The 26,145-nt window shown below is 36.5% G+C and overlaps 1 protein-coding gene across 1 annotated transcript in view; it reads left to right on the top strand.

Moving 5' to 3' along the window:
• The window catches only part of LOC121421906, a 142,507-nt gene that overhangs the window by 29,078 nt on the left and 87,284 nt on the right, over window positions 1-26,145 (top strand). The window contains 23 exon segments of the mRNA XM_041616707.1: window positions 128-281; window positions 904-1,046; window positions 1,981-2,049; window positions 3,736-3,919; window positions 5,280-5,399; window positions 5,717-5,886; window positions 6,449-6,617; window positions 7,245-7,437; window positions 8,525-8,754; window positions 9,436-9,623; window positions 10,042-10,243; window positions 10,507-10,775; window positions 11,087-11,273; window positions 12,064-12,285; window positions 14,361-14,439; window positions 18,008-18,168; window positions 18,705-18,758; window positions 20,204-20,332; window positions 21,518-21,640; window positions 22,558-22,680; window positions 23,367-23,480; window positions 24,543-24,695; window positions 25,193-25,315. Of these exon segments, the coding sequence (XP_041472641.1) occupies window positions 128-281; window positions 904-1,046; window positions 1,981-2,049; window positions 3,736-3,919; window positions 5,280-5,399; window positions 5,717-5,886; window positions 6,449-6,617; window positions 7,245-7,437; window positions 8,525-8,754; window positions 9,436-9,623; window positions 10,042-10,243; window positions 10,507-10,775; window positions 11,087-11,273; window positions 12,064-12,285; window positions 14,361-14,439; window positions 18,008-18,168; window positions 18,705-18,758; window positions 20,204-20,332; window positions 21,518-21,640; window positions 22,558-22,680; window positions 23,367-23,480; window positions 24,543-24,695; window positions 25,193-25,315 (3,559 nt within the window).

The following is a 26,145-nucleotide window of genomic DNA, read 5'->3' on the forward strand; positions in this document are numbered from 1 at the left end:
ACAATTGTTTCTTCTTATTTCGTGTAGTACATGTATATATAAAATGATACTTTATACTTTCAAAACTGTTTCATGGCCCCTCATTTGAACCAACTTTGTTTCTCCTAATTCTTCTACTGTTGATTAGTACTTCGAAAACGCACGTGACCCATATACGGTGTCTACTCATCACTTTGAAAGGGCCTTCTTCACCCGAACTGTCCGGGTCTCACCCTCACCCGACTCCGAAATGACCAAACCAGGTGCTCTGCGACTGGAGCTTGTGGGCTGTCGTTTAGATTGTAAGTTATCAATGGTGGCGATAGTGCCCACGCTGATGAGAGGGAATGTGATGATGATGAGGACGGCGGTAATGCGAAAGGGAAGAGAAGGAAAAATAGAAGAAAACCAGTCAGGATAATTATGAAAATATAAAGACGATAATCTATAATTGTGACATCACCACCAACGACTAAAGTATCAGCAATGAATGCATGAAGGACGATAGGCGTAACAAATAATTACGATAATGAAAATAATAAAACCAGTGATATATCATATAATGTAAGATAGATATTATTGGCGGATTGAGGAGAGGAAAAACAAAGAGAAGGGTTGAAAATGGAGAAAAAAATAGAAGAGAGTAAGAAAAAGAGCAGGAGGAGACGTTTAATAATAGAAGAAAACAGGGACGACGACAAAGAAAAAATAACATATAAATATCAATTATCATTGTGATAACGATAGTGATAATGAAAAAGTAATTTAATTCAGGTCTATAGCTAAAAAGTCCAGTCGGCTAAATTGGTACATTTACAGTTTATCTGGACATACTGATTTGCTTCTAAAAACAGAATTATAAATTACTTTGATTACGGTAAATAGAACAATCATCGCTTCAATATTTTTTTCCATCCATGCCAGATGCTGATAAGCTATGTGGTGATAAAGAGTTTGTACATGAGGGATTTTGCTATGGTGTCGTCGATGAGGAAGGTCCTATGGCCTGCGATAAGATTTTCATCCCTGGCAGCCACCCGGCAAACATCAAATCATCATCAATTCAGGTGGGTGTTTCATAAAGCCGTTCGTAAGTTAAGAGCGACTTTAAGAACGACTGATGATCCTTTTTTGTGGTAAATGGTATTATTGACGATGGTTAAGCGCGTAAGAAAGGATCACCAGTCGTTCTTAAAGTCGCTCTTAACTTACGAACAGCTGTATGAAAAGGCCCCAGGTAGGTTAAGAGATGGATGTGTTTCGTGGAGAGTCGTGTGATTGTTTTTACTTACACGTTTCATTTCAACCCAGTGAGATGCAACATGCAGGGGACCACCATGAGATATATGTAGGGGCTCAGACAACCTGCTGATGCCATATTTTGTTCTCTACTGAACTATGGTTATTATAGAAATCTCATTTTCTTCCCTTATTCCCTCATTTTCCTTTTTTCTGTTTTTTATTCACTATCCCCTGATACATGTAAAGGATGTTGTTGAATTAAAAAAAATAATCATGAAAATTACGATTTGTTTTCAACTGATGGGTGGTTCATAAACATATTGGTTAAGTTACGCACGACTGAAACATGTTCTTGGATAGTCAATGAGATAGGGATATAGATATCACTTGGCACAAGAAAGTCGTGCGTCAAAGTCAATTGTAAGTTACGAGCGGCTTTATGACACGCCGTCCTGGGGCCTGTCTTACAAAGAGTTCAGATTGATCAAATCAATCGTTACTCTATGGAAATCCATCAGTGTAATAATTTTTTCAAAAGCAAATTTTCAAAATGTCCTTTGAAAACAAAGAACACACCAAACTGTCAAGAAATCGATGATTTTTTTAATATACATCGTATTTTTTTTTTACAAACATGCATTTTATATGTTGACTTTGCTGGCTTTCCATAGTTGCGATTGATCCGATCAATCGCAACTCTCTGTAAGACAGGCCCCTGATATTCTTTACACACGGATTCAATTCCTCTTTCGTCTGCAGAGCTTTATCACCAGTAAAAGCGAAACATTGCTTCATGATAAAGCTGACCGTTTTGTCATCGGATTAGAAGTGAGTATTCAATTCATTTTTTCTCTTTTTTGCATATTAATGGCAAATTTTGTTATTTGTTTCTATCACTGAGATTTAACATTCAATATCAATACTCGAACTTCTCGAACTTTTTTTAACGTCATCGTATGAGTCTATAATGTATTTATTTTTATTTATTTATATGTCGTTTTATTTTAACAGGGTAGCCCTTTCAGTTACAAGAACTGCTCGACCAAGGGGCCCTGTATCAACAGAAATTAAAAACATGACAAAACAATATCACATAAAACCCGTCAACAAAATGAACATATATGAGAGAGAAAAATGTAATACATAGAAGTAAAAAAAATATCAAAATCACTATAAACATATAATAACAGAAAGTAACAGAGAGTATTCATGGACATCTCAAAAACATATTTGTGTGAGGGATATCGATTTACATTGTTTTTTTAAAAGAATTAAGTTACTTTGCTAAACGGAGAGAAGGGGATAACGTATTTCATATTTTAGAGCCATGATAACAAAATGATCTTTTATGATATTCGGTTGGAAGTTTTTCAATAAAAGGGGGACAGTTAATTGAATATCTAGTTTCGAAATGTATTGGTCTATGGCGCAATATATCCTGAATATATTTGGGGGTTATATTGTGCATCACTTTATACATCAATATTTTAAAGTGGTAATCAACTCTATCTGTGACGGATTGCCATCCTAAAGATGATAATGTAATTCGGGGAGTTAAATAATGTGCGTTAAGTATCAGACGTGCATAGCGGTTTTGAAGCCCTTTGTAATTTATCCAGATGGCACTTTGCTGAACAGCCCCATAAAATTATACCATAATCAATATGTGATAAGAGCAAACCATCATATAGCAATTTTAAAATTCTTTTTGGTAAATAAAATCTAATGCGTTTTATACATGATATGGTTCTCGATATTTTAGAGACAAGTTTATATATATGTGAATCCCACTTTAGACAATTATCAAATACAACATTAAGATGTTTAAATTCATTTACAACGGCAATAACACTTTCTCTATAGGTCAGAGAAACAGTTTTATTTCTTATGCGATTTCTAGTTCCAAATAGCATAAGCTTGCACTTTTTGATATTCAATGTTAAATCATCCTTTTCAATGTGATCAACTATCTTTTTGAACTCATGTTTAAGTGTTTTTTTCAACAATTGCAATATTTCTGTGTATTAACATAAAGCAATTGGTATGATCAGCACACTCCACCATGCACCCTCTTCCTTACACAAGATTTTATCCTTTAATAGAGTCACAGTGTCTTAATGAAATGAATTAATTTATAGAGCTATCAATCAAGCAGTCAGTCAATCATTATCTCCATTAGTCACGCGTCCTAAAGGCATGGTCACACCGCCCGATCGTTGTTGGAGCGGTCGTGGATCGGAGGGAAAAAAATCATCACCGCTCGCTCCCGTTCACCATTTTCGACTTCGATTGATTTTATTTTGTTTTCGATTTTTGTTTTTGATTTTTTAACCAATTTTATGAGCGAAATTCGACCCCCTCTCCCAACCGCTCCAGCAACGCTCGGGCGGTGTGACCACAGTGACCAGGCCTTCAAGACGTTGTAAGCCAAAGATATGAATTTACGCTGTTATATTTACACGGAAATCAAGCACTTAGAACTACTAACATCTCTTGCGTTTTTTTCTATGAAAGAGGAAAGTAGGTGAAGAGTTTAAATGGACCGATGGCACACCTCTTGATTATTCTAATCTGGTACCAACTACGTCGTTAGGGAACCAAAGGAACAAAATGTGTGTGTACATGGATGCCTATGACTGTTTCCAATGGAAGACGTACGATTGTAACCCACAGAGGAGAGCCGTCATCTGCCAGTATGGTACGTTCCTGTGGGATAAATCCACAGATTCTCACAGTATGTTCACAGTGTTCCTGGTGTGATTACGGTGTGTTCTGAGTGTATTCCGAGTGTGTTCATAGTGTATTCACAATGTATTCACAGTTTGTTTACAGTGGCCCGTATTCTCAAGTCAGGTTTAACTTAGACCATGGTCTAAACATGTGCTAAAATGATGGGGAGCCAAAAATTCTGTTTATATTGTTTATTTCTTATGTTTAATATTTTGTTTTATTTTGCTTTCATAATAAAGAAAAACTCTGCAGTCATAATTCCCAGACAACTATGAACATCTTGGATGTCATATGAGTTTACAAACTGAATTTGTGCTGTCAGGGATTTATGCACCAACTGGCTCTCCATAGTTAAACCACAACTTTAAACTCGGGTTTAATTTAGACCCGAGTTCAGAATACGGGCCAGTATGTCCAAATTGGATTGACAGTGTGTTTACTGTGTATTCACAATTTGTTCACAATGTGTCCAAAGTGGATTCACAGTGTTATTACAGTGTATACACAGTAATTTCCCAGTGTGTTCACAGTCTCCTCGCATTGTGTTTAGAGTGTATTCACAGTGTGTTCAAAGTGTGCCCACGGTGGATTCGCAGTGTGTTTCTAGTGCGTTAACAGTGTAATACCGGTGGATAAACAGTGGTTGCAAGTGTGTCCCCAGTCTGTTCAAGGTCTATTCCCCCAGTGCCCACAGTGGGTTCACAGTGTTTCTGGTGTGTTCACATGTATTCACAGTATATTTCTCGTGGACTCAAAGCATGTTTCAAGTGCGTTCAAGTTATATTCACATGATTTTCCCCAGTGTTTCACAATGTGTTCAAAATATGTTCATAGTTGGTTCACAGTGAATTCATAGTGTCTTTCTGTGGATCCACAGTGTGTGTTCGCAGAGTGCTCAGAATAAGTTCACATTGGATTCATGTGATCATCCTGATGAATCAATGATGTGTATTATTTTCTTCATTATATTACAGTAAGACATACTGATTTACAAAATCTAAGATGGCAGCCATCTAGAGAAATAAATAGAAAGTAAAAAAGAAGAATGCCTTTCTTACTATTTTTGCCAAAAAATGAAGAGCCTGAAACTAGATGCATGTACGTTTTTGTTTCTATTTTTATATGCCTCTTTTATTATGCCTCACCCAGGTGTGGTAAATGGGTACCGGTAGGAAGTAATTCCTCAAAAAAAGCTGTGTGCGCTATGAACGCCTAGCTCAGCCGGGTAATATAGGAGCGCCTTGAGCACCTAACAAGGTGGATATGCGCGCAATATAAATACCCTATATTATCATTATTATTATTTATTTTTTTTTTTTTTTTTTCAGACATAAATGAATGCCTAAGTTCACACCATGGATGCTCTTATCAGTGCAGAAACACACCAGGTAGTTATTACTGCTTATGTCAGCCTGGATTCAGAAGAGATGCTAGGAATGATTGCATAGGTAAATGGATTTGCTAGAAAAAAATTACCTCTATATTTTTGTTTCAATCTGAGACGATAATCTTATTTGTACAGTTTGCTTTCACTTTGTAGCAGTTGGTCTAACTTTGTCGATCTGACAAAACTTACCAAAGACGTCACAGCTTTTGACAACTGCCTTTAAATGGAATTTGAACAATAAAGCTTGCCTTTGTTTGACTTACATCCGGGGTATGAAAGCATTCTATGTATCCAACACAGGGTTAGTGGCTCTCCAACCATAAACTAGATTTTGTGGTAGTTTGAATGATTAATAGAATTTTTTCATTTAACAAACAGATATATGTAGCACAACCAATGCTTCTGCAGTCAATCTAACTGGGAATGCCGGTCTGTGTATCGGACATACTATCGGAGAAAACTCGAATTGGAATGAGGCAAACCAACAATGTCGCATGCTGAACAAACACCTTCCGGGGGACCGAATGGTCATCGGTCATCATGCATTGGTAAAAACTATTAAATGAAGATTTTAGTAAGAACCCGGTGGCGCATTCCGTGCAAAGTTGACATACAAATCTGACGGCAAATATCTGCTCTCTATTGCTGACTTTACATTACGTGAATGCAGTGGCGGTCAGGGCGAAAGAAGAATTTCTGATAAAATTTTCTACACCAAATCGTTTATTGCCAATTTCCACCTTTTTTATGCTTGTCAGATTTGACTCAGATTTCAGACCGTTCGGGCCTTAGACTATACTGGGAAAGAATAGAAAATGACTGGGAATATATTATACTCTAATGTCACAGTTTTGGGATCAGATCTGGCATTGTCTGCAATGATATCATAAAAACCTGTTGTAATAACACATCTACAATAACAATTAAAAGTTACTGAAATCGTTAAATTTGATTTAGTAAATTTGTTATAGAAACTGTGCATTTGTTATAATAATAAGTCTTTATGAAAAAATGAGTGATTGTCGTTCTTCTATTTTATATGTATACGTGATATATCGACACATGATTGTATTAAAATCAGCAAGAAGCTTTCTATTTCTCCCCTAACAGATCACATATTTACAGGAACAAGCGGCCAACATTTCAAGCTGGCCGTTCATTTGGCTGCAGAACAAGACAACCGGAGTGAATCCGCTATGCCACGTTGCCAATTTGACGAATGGTGTACAGATCATCCAGGTTCCTTGCAGCCGAATGTACTCGTTTCTTTGTGTAACAGGTATAGGCATGAAATTATAATACTTTACATAGATTTCATCTAGCTACTCTGCATTATGTTACCCATTCCTAGTGAATGGATTTTTTTTAATGTGAAACGATCCCCACTTGATATCGATTTGTGGAAATTGTAACAAATCATTGACAATCTTCAGTGATTCTCGTTTATTTCCTCGAGAAATAAACAGCTAAGATGTAATACGTCTATATATATCAGGAAAAGGCTTATCGCTATGGAATTAAAACCTCATTCCACAAGGTCTCAGTGAGTATGTAAACTTTGTTTTACGGGACCCTGTAGTATCACCATTGCGACCAGAATAGTGATATTTTGTTCCCGTTGTACTTTAACCTATACCAAACAAACAACGACACCTTTGTGAAAGCCTACCACACTTGGGGAACGAAATATGTTCTGTAATTATTATTAACACCGTTTATTTCTTTAATATCAGAGTATGAACTGCTGAATATAGATGAACTATAGGAAGTAAATAGTCAGCCCTATCGTAAGGTCACCGATAGAGCAATTAAGCACTTGTTCCTGCCATAAGGTTCGCCAAACAAAGATGTACATTTATATTGGGTGTTATCTTTTTATCATTCATGTTCGTTGAATCAACATCAGAATATGAAGTGCTGAATCTGAATGACCTATGGGAAGCCAATAGACCGAGCAATGAACGGTCTCCGATTGAGCAAGTGATCACTTCTTCCTATGGATTTATTGAATTCTTTGGTTACGCACCCTGGTTTGGAACCGACAATGCAACAACTACAACGATCAATATCATCACCAAGAGAGCCAACACAAGCATCAGGCAAGATTACAGCATGTGCCATTGTGCCTATTCAATTCAGTTCATTTTCCTCTTTCAATCCTTTTACATTCACAATGATAGGTCCAATTACATATATACAGCATATAACACTTAAGTCAATTTTCGCTCAATTGAATAAGAGCATATGATAGAAAAAAATTCTAAAAAGCAGAACCTGTCGGCGAAGACCCCCTTTTCCGAAAACATTATTTGAATTGTGAAAAATGAAATTGAAAATAAATCAAATTAAATTTCGGATTAGTGGTTAGCCAAGTGTGTCAGCTTAATGTGTTGGAATACCCGCAATAATAAAAACGAAATATCATAGAGGTGTTTTGGGTGGATAAATATTCGGACTTTGAACGACAAGATCCATGGTTCAGACCCCACCGCAGCATCTTATGACAACACACTATCTACCATCAATCGAGATGAGTGCAATGCTTTGAATGCTCAAGTACCTCAGTTGATTAGCGTGCTAAGGCCTAGGTAAGAATATGGAGCACTGAAAAGCGCTGCTTCCACTCATCCACTGAGCATTGCCGTAATGAGCCAAATAATTTCCATTCAGGGGGGCACGCCAAAATTTCTTAAAGGTCCCTAGTGAGCGAACTAGGTAATAATGAAAATTTTAATCTTGTGATATATTTTGACATTACTATTCAGAATATAAGATGAAATCTTCCACTTGTTATTTCGTATTCTCTCACATTCTTTGTTTCTTTTTCTGTCTTGGTCCCCAGTATGTCCATTTGCACGCCAGTGCAACTGATAAATTTGATAAATTATTTTGGTGTAGCGCCTTAATTACAAAGGGTTCTCGTATTTGCTCAACTAGATTCATATGATAGCCACTCAACAGTGAAAACATTTCAAAAGGTAGTAGTAGCGAGCAAACAAAGAGATTAAAGAACACTATTATGATCGGTGTATCTTATTATCATTATCATCATCACCATCACGATCTTCATCTTTGTCAACAACATCATCATTATCACCACCATCTTTATTATCTTCATTATCATCATCATCACCACCATCATCTTTAGATTATCATTAATCTTTGCTGGCTTCTTGTCTCATCCAGACTGACATTCCACCACATACTATTGCGACAAAGTGAAGATGCATGCATCGATAAGCTTGAAATCAATCTGGGTGCGAGCAGAGGAAACTGGAGTCTGATATGCGGTGAGGTTGAAGAGGAACTTGTTCTGATTCCCAATGGTAACATGGTGGAGATGTTGATCCGACTCGGTGAGATACAAAGCGACATGATCAACGAGATTGGATTCAGTCTAACTTATGAAGCGATCGGTGAGTTATTCTTCTCTTTGATCAATGGAAATTTCACGTGGAAGGTTGCCTGGAGCCCCCCCCCCCCCCCCGCTTCCTACCGCCCCTCATCCATCCTAAATCATTTCCATGAAATCCACTGTAAGATTTTATAGCTCTTGGTGTTCATCTGAACGAGTTAGCATGTGCATCACCTTATTTGTCTCTAGCTGTATTCCAACCTGTCTTCTGAGTGCAGTCAGTTGTTTGAGCGTGTGTGTGGGTTTGTGGGTACATGTTTGAAGTTGTGAGTGTGTCTTTGGGCGTGTGTGTTTGTGACAAATAACTAATCTGCGCGTTTTTTAATACATGTGTGTACAACGATGACCTCCAAGTGCAGGGATGAATACGGATCAGTAATATCCCATGACAAGCGTAGTGTTTAACTGTGATCTCTTATCACTTTGAACTAGAGGCATGTTGATAAATGCCTGATGTTGAACTTGTGTGGTAGACCAATCTCTATGGCGTGACTTCATATTAAATGCGCAACTTGCGTGCTTGTGTTACGAGATCACGGAGCACTGATGAAATTGATGTTCAAGATAAACCCGAAAGATTTGATTTCGCTTACTAATGACATGGATTTACTTGTTCTGATGAATATATCTGCAGAAGTAACGTTGTGAGACCTTTCTCTTTAAATTTTGGATGCTTTTCCAGATTGCACCTACGAAACCTGTTCTACGGGCTGTGGGATCGGGACTACATTAATAGCCTCGGATGACATGATTCAGACTTCACCGTTCCCATCCCAGTTTCAGCCATACAGCTATTGTTTTTACGATATTACTCCGCCATCTGATGACAATCGGACCCTTTATGTAGTTCTGGAATTTGTAGAGTACCTCGTAAGGATCATTATTAATTTCTACGTTTTATTTTTTTTTACCAGAGAGGGCACTAGATGCCAAATTTTAACGACTGTATAAACACTCAAGAGCACTCCACTGTTGTGATATATTTTTTAAATGCAATAATTTATTTCTGCTCCACTTTCTAAATCGTTTGGAACATTGGTATCCCGCCAAGTCTAACTTTCAGTACTGTTTGGGGAACGTTCACTTTGTCCACTTTTGCATGTGTATTAGATTGATTCGGAGCTCCGAATTTACAAAAATAAAGCGGCGTGGCCGAACTATTGCATTACATCTGCATTTGTAGTCTATTATATGATAAATATTCAGAGTGTATGATTAGAATAAAGTCGTGCATGTATAAGCGTATTTCCCTCCGATTGTTATGTTTGTCGCTTTGTCATGATTATAGATGAAGCGTAACGGGAGGTTCTGTGAGGACTCCGTGACGCTTGAGGGCACGTCATCGTTCAGCCCTTCTGATACGGAACGGGTCTTCCATTGTGACGTCACTACACCCCTTCAAGTCACATCGTGGAATTGGATGAGAGTGACTGTGAAGACTGGGCTGCAGTCGATTTCCGAAGGATTCAAGGCAATGTATCGCTTTTCAGGTAATATTAGTAACTAAACACAATGATCAATTTATGTACAGAAATAGTTTGTTGTTATTGCTGACGATGACGTTGGGGGAGGATATATGCTCTTGTCATTCTTCTTTTTTTTTTTTAAGTCGAACGTCTAGAAAGAAGGTGATCTCAGAGTGCAACTTTTTTTAAGTCTAGGATATGACCTGGTTGCCGATGGAACCCATGACTTCTACCGTTAAGACACCGTCCTCTGTTCATTACCCTTCATTTTCCGTTCCTTTTCATAGAGAAGCCTGGGTGTAGTGTCGGAAACATTCTAGACCCAGGACCTGCCGGACGCTCTGTGTTTGAGGTCGAATGCAGGGAGCCGTCAGGTGTACTCGCCTCGGTGAACTACCCATCCTATGACAGCGCCGCGAATAGTTGGGCCATCACCACCGGAAGGGATACCTACATCGTGGTCAACAATATCATTTTAGAGCTAAAAGAGAGTGAAAGCCATGTGCAATCAAAAATAGAACCTGATCGATGCCGAAGTTTCCTGAGGATCAGTGAGGTAGGACTGTTTTTTTTTTTCTTCATTCACAAAATGTTATCTTCATAAAAGGCCTCCTTTTTCCATGTGGGTCGGCAACCCTATTCAAGAGAAGACACCCACCAGGAATGATACATTAAAACTTGAATAAAATAATCTTTGAATGGTTAAAATGATTAAAATGTTTATGAAAATAGTATGAAATCATTCTTTAAAAAGTTACCTTTGAAATTTGTCTGACGACTCCCTCATATACACTGAATTTCTAAAGCAATGAATCTTCGAAAGACAAGGAAAACAATGGAGGAAGTATAACTCATTTTTTTCAACAGAAGAATGATCTCGGTGATATGGAGGAAACCGAGTATTGTCCGATCATTCACCCGATGAAAGCGGAACTGGAAACCAGAAAAAATCGTCTGGATATCAGTATGCATCTTGACGTTGGAGATCGGGGAAAATTCTATGCAGAATATCAAAGTCGTCATTTTCCAGGCGTTACAGACAAATCTCAATCAGGTATTTATTTATTTATTAAATAAGTATCAACAGGATAAAAGGTTCCAATTCGGGACAAAAGTGTAACAATACCCACCTTGCTCTAAGAGTGCACAAACTTCGTTCCCTTCAAAGTACTCATTTCCTCGACTTATTATTATCAATAATATTTTAGACAAATTATTCAGTGAATAAATTCAAGCACGGTAGATTAGGAAGAGTAGAGCATAAGGCTTGTCAGAAAAAAATATTCCCTAAACTCATACATTAGTCTACTTTCAGACTCGTCCCCTAATCAAAAATTTTTGTTTCCATTTGCACTCAGGATTGGTAAATGAATAATGGACAGTAGTATTATTCAATATTCTGATGATCAGGCAGTAGCGTCATGAATAAAAACTTTACGATTCTCGACGCGTTGGTATAATGGTGATCATCAATAAGGGCTTTAGTTTGTTAGGCCTAGTTTTATAAATGGAGAGTTGCTACTTGCTAATAGTCTGAAGATCAGGCATGCATAAAGACCATTCGATTATCGTAGAATGGCAATGACCAGATAATGGTGGCTAGCTATCAATTAAGACTGTAAAGGTAATTGTGCAAAGCTGATCGATATGTAAATTGCAAAACAAATAGAGAAAGTAGTTGCAAAGCTTATTCCAAAACTAATTACCATGCTAATTGCAAAGCTAATGGAGCAAATTGTTACAAAGCTAATTGTAAAACCAATCCCAAAGCTCATTGTAAACGGGTAACTGCAAAGCTAATTTCAAAACTAACACGATTGCATAATCTATGGTTCATCCCACAGGTTATATTTGCCAAGAAGGCTGGGATAGATACTTAAATTTCTGTTACCAGATGATCTCAGCTGAAACGAAAGTCACGTGGCATGAGGCAGAAGAGGCGTGTCAAGATAAAGGGGAGGGGTCACATCTCGTCAGTATCAAGGGAACAGGTGCAATGGACTTCGTTCATCACAAGCTAACCTCTGATTGGCTGTTGGAGGAGGAATATAACTGGGTATATATAGGTATGATAACCCACGTTTGACAATGGGTGATTTCACGTACGGTGTTGAAATGTTGTGTTGGTGTTGTGAAACCATCAACAGTCTAATATCTGGGTTTCCTTTATTTTCTTTGTTTGGACCAGTGGTCGTATATTTAATGTTCTGTAAATTCACCAAAAACCTCTGCTTCGTGTGATTGAAGCTTGAAGATGGAATCAACGGTGTGTGATCTCTCAATCATTGTGTGTATCAAAAAACTAGTCTTAAAATATACCTTTTGAGATAACTATTAACACTTCAGATACACAATTAAACTATGCCCCATTTGCATAAAAAACTGAAATGCTTTCAGAGGAAAATGAATTACTTGTTTACCGACTTGGACACATAATTATTGTCATATAAATGCAATGAGTAGTGGATTTGTGCATTCAAATGGGCCTAAAACATTGCTCAGAATGTGGCATTATGGGTTAGAAACCTGGCCAGATTTCATTGGTTAAGGACTTGAGATGGTGTCAGGTTTGAGCCAAGAACTTCAACAAAAGAAACTTATAGATCACTGAAATATACTTTTAACTTCCCTTTTTAATGAAGGACTTGTGGAATCTCATCACGTTTAACACTTGTCCAGTCAATCCAACACAAAACAATGTCAAATCGGTTGCACACCGAATATCAAATCAATTCAATATCAAATTATACAAACTTCCAATGGATCAAATTGTTAAACTAATAAATATCACTTTAATAAGTGCATCAACTTGCTCGAAAAATAGATTTCAAATTAATCAAGTATCACAGTATGAAAATACCAAATATTACTAATGCCTACATGCATATTGGCCAATATACCCCATTTAGAAGATAAAGTCAATTGTATTCATGAGTGTCACTTAAATTCAGTTACGAGGTCCCAGACGGCGCATTCATGAACATATGGTTGAACGTAGGAAGTGTGAGTTCAGAAACAAACGGTTGTCACCAACCCATAAGGTTTGTCTATAAAGATGTTGATGAAAACTATCACAAGCATATGTCACCTAATATGACTTCATCAAACTTATGGTAGGCGTTGAGGACTGATGACTGAAGAATCAGTAGGGTTCGGCCATGATATACACGAGAACGCGGTCTTGAAGATCGCCCAGTTGGCTTTCAGGTTTGGAGCGCTGGCCCAGGCGTTGGCAACTGTCACCAAGTCTCACTAAGTACATCCACAAAGAAGGAGCGTAAGTCCCCTGCCGTTTCACTGAGGTAGCAGGCGATCAATCTCCAATGTCTAATGTTGCTGCCACAAAGAAAGGGGCCTCACAAAGGCATCTCCAGTGTCAAGCCAAGACTCAAAGGGCGTGGCCGAAGTCGAGACAATATCCTCAGTAAAAAAAGAGCTACTGTACCTGTAAATCATAACCAATGCTTGCGTGAACAGTAAGCATTCCTTTTATAAATTTCAGTATTCATCATGATAAAACGGGATATTACTTATCTACCAGAGTAATTATTATTCATAATGCATTTTAACTGCAAGATATTTTATCCACTGCAAATAAGGAAAAGGTAAAGATAATTCAGTGAATTAAGATTTCAATATTCAGAATAAACATTTCAAACAGCATTTGTATTATTACTCTCTAACCTGTCTATCTTTAAATTAAAGTGGAAAAAATGTAAGGGTATAATTCAACTTACAACTTGACTTGTGAAAATAGGCCAAATAGGAAGATACAGGTCCTCTCCAAAAGTCAATAGGCACAGCGCTTGCCCAAGCTATACAAGAAAGACAACCCTTCACACTATCTCTCACTCCACACATCAGCTCACACACTTCCATTCATAATCGCTCAAGCCAACACACAGTTTCTATAGAGGTTAATTTGCATATCAAGTCAAACTGTAGCTTCTAAAGTTGTGCCTGCAATAAAGGAATCAAGAATGCCAATAGGTTAACTAGTAAAACGAACTGAGGGATATCTGTCAAAGAAAGAAATTAGTCACACCTGACAAATTGCTCCTGTGTTCGTATCTGCTTTAAAAAATCACAAAAAAAACCCCCGTAAAACTACTCATCATACATGTATTTTATTCCGTAACAGGTCTTAAGCGCGTCGACGATGAAGGCAAATTTCGTTGGTCGGACGGTTCTCCAATGTCCTTTACTTCATGGTATAGATCGTAAGTATTTTATCATCAATTGCAAAATGATATCTTTCTACAATTTTAAAGTTGTCGTCGTGTTTGATCGTTATCTACTGAATGTTATCATTAAAGTAGTCATCGTGTCTTAGCGTTATCCACTGAAGATATTAAGGATTAAAGTAGTCATCGATCATTATCTACTGAAGATTATTATTAAAGTAGCCATCGTGTATGATCGTTATCTAGTGAAGACTTTTATGAAAGTAGTCATCCTATGTGATCGTTATCTATTGAAGATATTAAAATAGTCATCGTGTTTGATCGTTATCTAGTGAAGACTATTATTAAAGTTGTCATCGTATGTGATCGTTATCTACTGAAGATATAAAAGTAGTCATCGTGTTTAAGTGTTATGCACTGAATATAGTCATTGTGTATGTTTTGTCTCACCTGCATAGCAGAGTGAGACTATAGGCGCCGCTTTTGCGACGGCGGTGGCCGCGGCGGCGGCGTCAACATCAAATCTTAACCTGAGGTTAAATTTTTGAAATGACATCATAGGTTAGAAAGTATATGGATCTAGTTCATGAAACTTGACCATAAGATTAATCAAGTATGACTAAACATCCTTGTAGAGTTTTATGTCACATGACCAAGGTCAAAGGTCATTTAGGGTCAATGAACTTAGACCATGTTGGAGGAATCAACATCAAAATCTTAACCTGAGGTTAAGTTTTTGAAATGTCATCATAACTTAGGCAAAAAAAAAAAGAACCTAGGTCATTAAACTTTGACATAAGGTTAATCAAGTATCACCAAACATCCTGCATGAGTTTCACGTCACATGACCAAGGTCAAAGGTCATTTGGGGTCAATAGACTTTGGCCGATTTTGGGGTATCTATCGAATTACAATCAACACTTAAAAGGTTTTTTGATCTGATTCATTAAACTTGGACATAATAGTAATCAAGTATCACTTAACATCCTGTGCAAGTTTCAGGTCACATGATCAAGGTCAAAGGTCATTTAGGGTCAATAAACTTTGGCCGAATTGGGGGTATTTGTTGAATTTTCATCATAACTTTGAAAGTATGTTGGTCTAGTTCATAAAACTTGGACATAAGAGTAATCAAATATCACTAAACATCTTGTGCGCATTTTAGGTCACATGACCAAGGTCAAAGGTCAATGAATTTGGCCATAATGGGGGTATCTGTTGAATTACCATCATAACTTTGCAAGTTTATTGATCTGACTTTGGAAACTTGGACATAAGAGTAATCACGTATCACTGAATATCCTGTGCAAGTTTCAGGTCACATGATCAAGGTCAAAGGTCATGTGAGGTCAATGAATTTTGGCCACATTGGGGGTATTTGTTGAATTACCATCCCATCTCTGTAAATGTATTGGTCTAGTTCATAAAACGTAGAAATAAGAGTAACCAAGTATCACTGAACATCTTGTGCGAGTTATAGTAGTTTTCAAAGTCAGCACTGCTGCTATGTTGAATCGCGTGATGCAGGTGAGACGGCCAGAGGCATTCCACTTGTCTACTAAATATATGAAAGTGATCATCGTGTTTGATCGTTATCTCGTGAAGACTATTACTAAAGTAGCCACTGTGTGTGATCGTTATCTGCTAAAGATATTAGAATAGTCATCGTGAATGATCGTTATCTACTGAAGATATGAAAGTAATCATCGTGATTGATCGTTATCTAATGAAGATATTAAAGTAGTCATCGTGTGTGATCGTTTTCTACTGAAGATATGAAAGTAATCATCGTGATTGATCATTATCTATTGAAAAACTATTATTAAAGTAGTGATCGTGTATGATCGTTATCTACTGAAGATATTAAAATAGTCATCATGAATGATCGTTTTCTACTGAAGAATTGAAAGTAATCATCGTGATTGATCGTTATCTAATGAAGATATTAAAATAGTCATCGTGTTTGATCGTTATCTATTGAAGATATTTAAGTAGCCATCATGTATGATCGTTATAAACTGAAAATATTAAGGTTGACATTTTGTGTGATCGTTATGTACTGAAGATATGAAAGTGGTTATCGTGTTTGATCTTTACTGAAGATTATTATTAAAGAAGTCATCGTGTATCTACGGAAGATTAAATATGAAAGTAGTCACCGTGTTTGATCATTATCCACTGAAGATATTAAGGATTAAAGTTGTCATCGATCATTATTTACTGAAGATTATTTAAGTAGCCATCGTGTCTGAGCTTTATCCACTCAAGATATTAAAGAGGTCATCGTGTACGATCGTTATCTACTGGAGATATAAAGAAGTTATCGTGTATGATCGTTAACTGTTGAAGATATTAAAGTGGTTATGTTGTGTGATCTTTTTCTGCTGAAGATATCTCAGTAAACACTGTAACTATGATCGTTATTTATACTGAACAAATCACAAACGTCACCTATATTTTTGCTTGAAATAAGAAAATACTCACCTTGTTTGGTCGTTATAAAGTGAGATTTTTTTCTAATATACAAAGCATATAAAAAAAGTTTACACTTTGAAAAAGCCCTGGGAATAGAAAAATATACAACATTTCAGTAATTTTTTTCATATATAATCTTGGGGTTGGGTCTAATCTATCCAATGAAAGTTAAAGTTTTGACAGAATGTTACACTTGATTGAGTACTGTCCATTTTTGTAAAGCTCGCAGAAATCTGTTTGCGCAGAAATGCTTGTTTTCACGCTGTGTCAAGGGGAAAGGACGAATTCAAACCTACCCTGCGAAAAATTTCTCATACATTTCCCTTGCACTTTTAGTCAATTTAAATAAAACGGATACATTCAAGCATTTTTAATAATTTTGCCACCCAAATTGAAATTTCAACACTTTTTATGCACAACCTTTACCCTTTTTGTGCCAGCTGGATCTGAGGACATAACTGAATCTGAAAAAAAAATTATTTCAGACATCTCCAGCATTTTTTCACTAAATTTTTATAATTTAAGATGGGTTTACATTTCATTTTTCATTTAATACTTGTTTCTCCACACTTTTCATAAGCTTGACAATGATTAACAAAATGAAAATCAAGCCTCAGCCATTTTATGTAAATCACAGCTCAGTGTAAAGCAAATATCGTCACAATGGCCTCAGTGTGTGGGGGAGTGGGATGGGGCGAAATGCAATCTTCAAAGTGTTTTGGGCAAGGAAGCAAGTAGAAAAGGTAAAAGATATCTTCAAATCAATTTTACTAGCTAAATTCAACGTGTTCTTCATGATTAAGGTCTACTTTTATTCGCATAACTATTTCAAAGTTCTGCGCAAATCATATCACTAACTTTTCAAAAGTAAGTGGTGCTCATTCAAGCGGAAATATTTTTCGACAGTTATATCGTCATTTGCTTAAATGGATCTGTACCAATGTTAAAATGTGTAAAAAATTTCAGGATATTACAAATGTGTAGTTTTACAGGATTTTTTCAAAGTGTAAACTTTTTTTGATACGCACTGTATAACAATTGAATACTCAATACAGACAAATATTTGAAAATCAATGTAGAAAAAAACCTGTTAAATCGTAAGTGAATTGATTTATTTTTTTGTTTTCAGTACGTCGGACGAAATACATAGCCAACCCGATGGCAGTGAACTAGAAGAGTGCACCATGATTATGATGACACGGATCAATTCCGTTGCCCAGTGGCATGATGTGACCTGCTCCCGACCTAGCACCAGACATTACATTTGCAAGCAGCCGGCAGTCAATAATGGTAAATGTGGAATGAAAATTTAGTAGTTATGATGATGATGATTTTGATGATGATGAGAGTAATAATTATGACAATGATAATAATAACAATAAGAAGAAGAAGAAAAAGAATATGTTTATGACAATAACAATATCAATCATGATAATGATAATGATTGAAATTATTTGGGGGAGACTGGCGGTGTATGAAAGCGGTTGTGCCTGTCAGGAGCATAGCTGTGGTATCATTCAACATTATCAGAAACGAAAAAAGAAATACGGAGGTGCCGTGGTCGAGTGGTCTAAGGCTTCTGGCTATACATGAAAAAAGCCGGGGTTCGATCCTCGGCCGCGGCACCTATCCCCATGAGCATGGCATTTAATCTACAATGCTCTTTTATCTTGCTCTCAAATAAATGGAAATGCTTTATGCATTATTGGAAACTAGGTGTGCACTTGTTTAAAAAAAAACCGAATGGTTTGACAATAAGTTATGAAATGTTTTTGTCTTCATTTCGGATGATTACATTTTTTTATTTATCTCTTTAAAAATTACAGTGACAGGTGAAGTTTTTCACACGGATAATCACACAGTAGTTTACAATAAGCCAGGTATGTGAAATTCTGGTAATCCAGGATGTACATTATTTTGTTTGAATTGATGCAGTAAAATCAGTAAAAAAAAACCCATTAAAAATGCTATCAAAAATTGACGCAGAGTAATAAGTTGAAAAAACCTCTCTTTTTTTACTTTAGTGAAACATTGGTATCAAATTCCTTATAAATACGCAATGAGCGGACCGATGATGTTGTATCCCCAATTATTCTCTCGTATTTTGATACGTGAAATGGTGTTAATTCAATTTATATCCCAAGAATGTAAAAAGAGGATTGAATACTGATTTTCCCTCTAAAATAATAATTGTCCGAACATACTTGTAGCAGCTACACGTTTTTACACACACCAATGAAAATAATAAAGTAATTTTTATTCCATGTAAAAAATAAGCTGAGGGAAAGCGACAGGATGACATCATCAGCCTATCTCATGCATATTCAAGACTTCCTGCACAACTATTTAAAAAATTATTGCCAAACTTTAACTTTTAAAAGTGCATTTTTTTTCTGTGAATGCTTGATGTAGTTTTTAGCGTCTCGCTCTTTGAATTTTCTGTCTAGATATTAATATTCTCAGTCTCGAGTACCCCATTTTGTGTTGTATTTTTTCCTGTATGTAATTGTAACCTAACTCTTAATGGGTGATCCGTTTGAAATATGCAAAGGCTTATACAGCAAAAAAAGTGATGATGTCACTTCCCTTCTTCCCGTTTTCTTTCCTACTTCTCTTCTCATTTCCTAGCCTTCTTATCTTTGTATTGTATTTTGTGTATTGTATATATTTGTCCACAGGCGTATCCCGCACAAGCATGTGCTTCTAGGGACATACGCCTTCCTCTTGTACACATAAGATGTTTATTTTTATATTTTTTATAGAAATTGATTTGAAGTGAATTCTTGTTAACAAAAATGGAATAATTTTGTAAAATGGAGGAAAATAAATGTTTATTTGAAATTGAAAAAATTGAAAAAAATTGAAAACGCTTTTTGCATTTTAGTAATTTTTTATACCAAAGCTCGACATGGCATGATAAAAATACCACAACTCAAGTTTGGTGTGAATCAGGTAATGGGTCCCCAATACGGCATAGGTAGCTTCATTAAAGTTAATTGTTGTTCATAATGGTTCATAATATTTACAACCAGACCAAGAATACATTGATTTCAATGGCACGAATCGTGTCTTTTTGAGGCTATATCTTTGGGCCACATGGACCGATTCCCGCCATCTCTGGATTATGGAGCTATTTGTTCATGCTCTATACAGAAAATATGGCATAAAAATGCTAGAATGCAAATATTGAAAATTGATGACGTCATACTTCCGTTCGGTACTCTAGTACCAAAACATAAAAACACGAACAATACAGCACTGATCTTTGTTAACGCCATCTACGTCAGCTGATTCAAGCATGTTACCCTATTGTTATTTTCTATAGATGAAGATACAACTTGTCCACCATCACTTTATATGTGCACAGATGGGGAGTACTTTATCCAACGAATTTTCGTTTGCGATGGCATCGACCACTGCTATGACGGGTCGGATGAATTGGATTGTAAAGCACGTAAGGTCCCAAATTCGATGTCTGCAAAGTTGTCGACAAACGTAATATCATTATGATCTAGCGACTGAATGGTAGCCTATACAGTGTAGAAACTAATAACCATACAGAAGGCCTATATTTTCTTCTATTCACTATCATATAAATATGCTTTATGAGATGCCGTTTCAGCATTCATTTCAGCAGCCAGTGCCAATGAATATTTTAGCAGAAGTATGACATGATATAAATGCTGAGGATCATCATTGTCATTACTTTCCATTTAGGGGCCGCGGAACCGGGGGGTGGGTTTCAGCCCCCTACTTTTTTCCAAAACCGTGTACAAAAACGAAAAAGGACCATACGATTGTGATTTTTAACATGGTCAGCCCCCCCCCCCCCCACTTTGAAAACCGTTCCGCGGCCCTGGACATTAGGAATGAAACATGCATTTTCGGGGCATGATTTGAAACCGAAAACAAGTTTTGTAAGACTATGCTAAAAATGCAATAATTTTAATGATAATAATAATAACAGTAATCATTATCTTGATTATTTTTTTATTATTATTACTATTATTATTATCGTTATATTGTTATATTTGTCATTATGATAATATTATTGAAGGACGCAATATTCAGATGTTTCAAAGCGCGGACTAGGCTGACAAATTAATAAAATAGATATGGGTTTGCAATCTGTTCAGAAGGCGGGGGCATTTATTTCAATTACACAATCACCTTAATGGGGGGGGGGCATTTCATCAACATTTTTGTCCGACCAGATCTGACAACTTTTCTGAATTTTGATTGGCTGAGAAGCACTTTTACTATGGTAACTCTCGGCTAAATTGGGACTTGTCGGATAAAACGTTACGAACGACTTTACGCACGACTGGAACATGTTCTTAGGTCATAACTCAATTACATAGTGATATCACATAGCGCAAGAAAGGATCACCAGTCGTGCGTAAAGTCATTCGTATCTTACGAACAGCTTTATGAAACACCCACCGGGACAACACTTCGTCTTAAGATTCGGACCGGACGAAAAACTGCAAATATGTTACTTGTCTCAAGTCCACTTCTGTTTTGATTCACCAAAGGCTACTTTATTATGAAGGGCTTTGACAAAATATTTTCTTTGTTATAGAATGCGTCTGAGAAATGATTGCTAGAATTCCCTAATAACAGTCTATTTTCTTCGCAGATAATGATGATGATGAATGTCCGAAAGATTTCTTCAGGTGCACAGAAGGAGAGTGTATATCGACTTCGTTCCTGTGTGATAACATAAATCATTGTGAAGACAACTCGGATGAACTGGGATGCCGTAAGATTGATAAGTTCATTATTTTTTTTATACCAAAGTTATTCTTAAAAACATTTTCAAAACTTACTCTGGTCTTGTCTACGCTGGAAAACTGGCAGATTTTTTTTACTGCAATAGTAATAGTAAAAATACTATGCATTAGCATTGTAAAAAATAGCATTTTTATAATTGATGTAATTATCATTATCACCATATAGTCACTTTACAATTATACTACCGCTACTAATGCAACAAATGGCTGCAGTTCATACTGTGCTTCGGTTGTTCTATTACTGTTACTGATATCAGATTATTAGTACAAACATACATAATTACACACACCCACACAATCACCAAAATAACCCCACAAACACACACACATATAGTGGTTAAAGCACCGGTGTTCAAAGCTGGGGGCCCAGATTCCATTCCCGGCAGAGACATTTTTTCGGCATCACCAATTTTTTTCAAAGGGCAGATAGCTCTGAGGAACCTTGATTTAAGCTTTACCTACCATTGTTTTCTTCATTCATTCCTTTCACATCACACACACACACACTCACATGTATATATAATTACATGCATACGTATATGCTTGTAATGATGATGATTTTTCTTTGCATTATTTATTGTTAATAGATTAGATATGGTCATTTCATTAATTTCATTTGAAATAGAATTGTCTCATCATATTTTTTAAATATATTTTTATCAACTAGCGAACCTTTGATGAAGGCCCAATGACGATGTGTTGATTTATCCTTCTTTGATATTGTATGAATGAATAGAGTTTAGAATTAAAGCAGTTCAATAAAGATAAGATTATTTTTACGTAGGGTCAATGATTAGAAAATAATTAATTCTTTATAGCCAAATAATAAATGTTCAGGATACCACACTACAAGTAAAGAATAAACATTGTTTTTTTTTCAATGTAGACTACGCGCCATGCCGTGAGGATGAAGTACCTTGTGCGTTTGATCCTTATATATGTATCGCGAGCACCAAAATGTGTGATCTGATAAAGGACTGCCCTGATGGAACAGATGAGACTGACTGTGGTAAGTGACCTAGAATCCCTGGGCAAATGATCGAAATGTGTGTATCGCGATCACAAAAATAGCAGAAGACTGCCCTGGGGGAACAAATGAGATTGACTGAGGTAATAAGTGACCTGGGTCTCGTAACACAACGTTTAGAGATGAACATCAAATATGAAAGAACACTATTGATTGGTTCCTGGGTACAGTAACACAAAGGTTAGCGATAAATCGCTTGATTTTAACGATTGATTGTGCATTGTAGTCAATGCAATCAATCGTAGAAAAATGTTTACGATCATTGCTAAGCTTTGTGTTACGGAGCCCTGGTCAGAATTTTGAATTGAATACACGTGTGAAGGCTTTTTTCGTCAGTCATTTAGCAATTTGTTGATTGTTAATCCTTTATTAATCTTTGCGTTACGGAGGTCAGGATTCCCGTTTAAAACGATACAAAGGCGTGATATAATACCCCCCCTAAAAAAAACCTTTATAGCTTGAGCCCGAATGATAATCGTGTTTCTAAATGTCAGTGACCGATCACAGCGAGCGAACAAAACAATCATACATTATCAGTTTGTAAATAAGTTTTGCCATTTAAATAAGTGTATGAGGTTCATAGTGCCTAGCAAATAAATCTACCTCCTTTCTCTCTTTATCCCCCCCCCCCTCACTCCTCCGGGCCCCCTCTCTCTCTCTCTCCTTAGACGAGGAGTCTTCTTTATTCCCATGTTACTCAGGGAGAATGTTACCAAATAGCGCCCTCTGTGATGGGACGGTTGATTGCATTGGAAGCTCATACGAAGATGAATTAAAATGCGGTAAGTTCTTCAATTAAGCCCCCCCCAAAAAAAAAAAAATATGGAGATGATTCTAAGCCGCTTTAGTAAATACTCATACACTGCAAAAACTCCGGTGTTGATTTAACATCTGCCCGGAATCTATACACAGCAAAAACTGTGGTGTTACCCGATGTACATAGATGACCACACCAGTTATTTTACACCGGTGTAGATAGGTGTTTATACAACACCAATTTGTATTAGATTCCGTCCTGGTGTTAAATCAACACCGAAGTTTTTGCAGTGTGTGGTTGAAACTACCTAGCATTTATACATCAGTAAAACGAAAATAAGAATAATAAGCATGATCATGGGGACATTACCTGGTGGGTTCTTCATAAAGCTGTTCATAAGTTAAGAGCGACTATAAGAATTACTAGAGAACCTATCTTACGCACTAAATAATCACCAATTAACATTCAATGGTGAATACCATTTCCCTCAAGAAAGAATCACTGGTCATTGTTAAAGTCACTCTTAACTTACGAGCATCTTTATGAAACGGCCCCCTTAATAAAATGGAGAATATTCAAAGAAAAATTTATGTGCACAAATTTGACAAAATAGTAATTTATTCAGATTAAATTCGTCAGAATAAATGTATGGCTGGATTTACAAAATTCATGTTTTCATGATAAATCGAATTTCCTGTGATCTTTACAGAAGTCGAAAAAGATAAAATCAACAGTAGTTGGTTCAACACTCTAAGAATTCGAATGTTATATCAACATTTGAAAGGTTGGAGGAGTGACAACCTTTTCCGAATGTTACATCCAACCTTGTATAAAACTGAATCCAACATTTTAAGTGTGGGATAGAACCATTTAAAGTTAGGAAATGTTGTCACTCCTCCAACCTTTCAAATGTTAAGTTATCATTTCTTGTTTTTAGAGTGAAGAAGTAAATGAAATGAATTTTTGAAACATATTTTGTCATAACATTTGATGACAGGCTATGGATAAAATTTCATGGACATTTCGGAATGTTGATTCGTAAGCTGTCAGCGTATACGTTTTCATGTTACCAGTTCTTTCATTTCAGATTACAACGAGCCAAATTATACTTGCGATCCGGAAACAGAACTTCAATGCGACAATGGAAAGTGCGTTGACCTGAGCACGAAATGTCTATATGACGTGGACAGGTTGGGGTTCATCATTGGATGCCGTGATGTGTCCCATCTTCGCGATTGTTGTAAGTACTAGACTCCATGATATTTCACTACACTACAACTACAACACAGTTGGATATTTTGTAATATTGCCTGACACTACTATACGTTTCGTATCTTCCTGTAATATATTTGTCAGTTTGTAGATAGATAGATAGATAGATAGATAGATAGAAAGATAGATAGATAGATAGATAGATAGATGGATGGATGGATGGAATAAATGTAGATGCTTTCATAAATTGATTTATTTTCCATCCAAAAATGTGAACAAACATTTCAAAGTGAAATATTTACTGAATTCTCTTTAAAACCATGAAAGTAAAATTCAGATAATATTCAGTAATGAAGGACTCAAATCAAAACTACCAATTTAACAAGAACGAATTGGACTAAGATAGGAAAAAGGTAACAAGCCCAGTTTGCGGTTGATTAAAAGCAATGTAGTACGTCCAACATAAAAAATAACTAATCATATTGACAAGCCCTTTTAATCCTATTCTTGTATTTTTCATATCAGCGGACTTTGTTTGCCCTCCATATACCTTCGGATGTCCGCTATCGTATTGCATTCCATTGCGCATGCGCTGTAATGGAATGAAAGATTGCCCAAACGGCCAGGACGAGTTGGAATGTGATCAAGGTTTGTATTGGCCTGGTAAAGTAACTACCCTATACACATTTACACAAGGAACGGATTTTGCACACGGCACAAACAAATCTGTCACGTGCATAGGCAGCGGAAGCGGGGGGGGGGGGACGGGGGGCCGTGTCCCCCCTAAATTTGAGATAGGGGGACGGTCCCCTCCTAAATTTGTTTTTGATAACCTTTTTTTTTTTTTTTTTTTTTTGCTTGTCAATTTTTTTTCCAACGTCCCCCTAAAGCCACGTGGACCCCCCTTTTGAAACGTGTGTTGTCCCCCAATGTTTTTTTTTTGCTTGTCTGAAAATTTTTGGGGCGCTTGTCCAATTTTTCACCTGTGTCCATCCCAAAATTTCAGGTGGACACCTCCTAAATTTTTGGCTTCCGACGCGCAATGGTCACGTGTCACGGAATCAAGTGATCCAGCAGTCCAATTAACTGTGGTTTAACCCGACAGAGTGACTTTTTTTCAAATTCTCGGCTGAAAAGTTCAAATAGTCAACATACATATTCTACCATATGGATTGATTAGGTATAATGATGATGTTGACTGCAAAGACGGCTCTGTTGATAGCAATGGTGATCATGATAGACTTGATGATAACATTCATAATAACTAGGACAGTAATGATAAAAAATAGTAATAGTTGCGTTACTTCTATGTCTATTATTACTTCGCTTACTACTACTTATACTTACTGCTGTTGTTATTCCCAGATAAATGCTATTATTTCTACTGATAAATCAATAGCAATATTTAAAATCATTATCAAGATGAGGCCATCATGCGAAAATAAATATAGTATTGAAGATGTGTAATATCATGTTTT

Source organism: Lytechinus variegatus, chromosome 9 (assembly GCF_018143015.1).
Source record: "Lytechinus variegatus isolate NC3 chromosome 9, Lvar_3.0, whole genome shotgun sequence".
NCBI lineage: Eukaryota > Metazoa > Echinodermata > Echinoidea > Temnopleuroida > Toxopneustidae > Lytechinus > Lytechinus variegatus.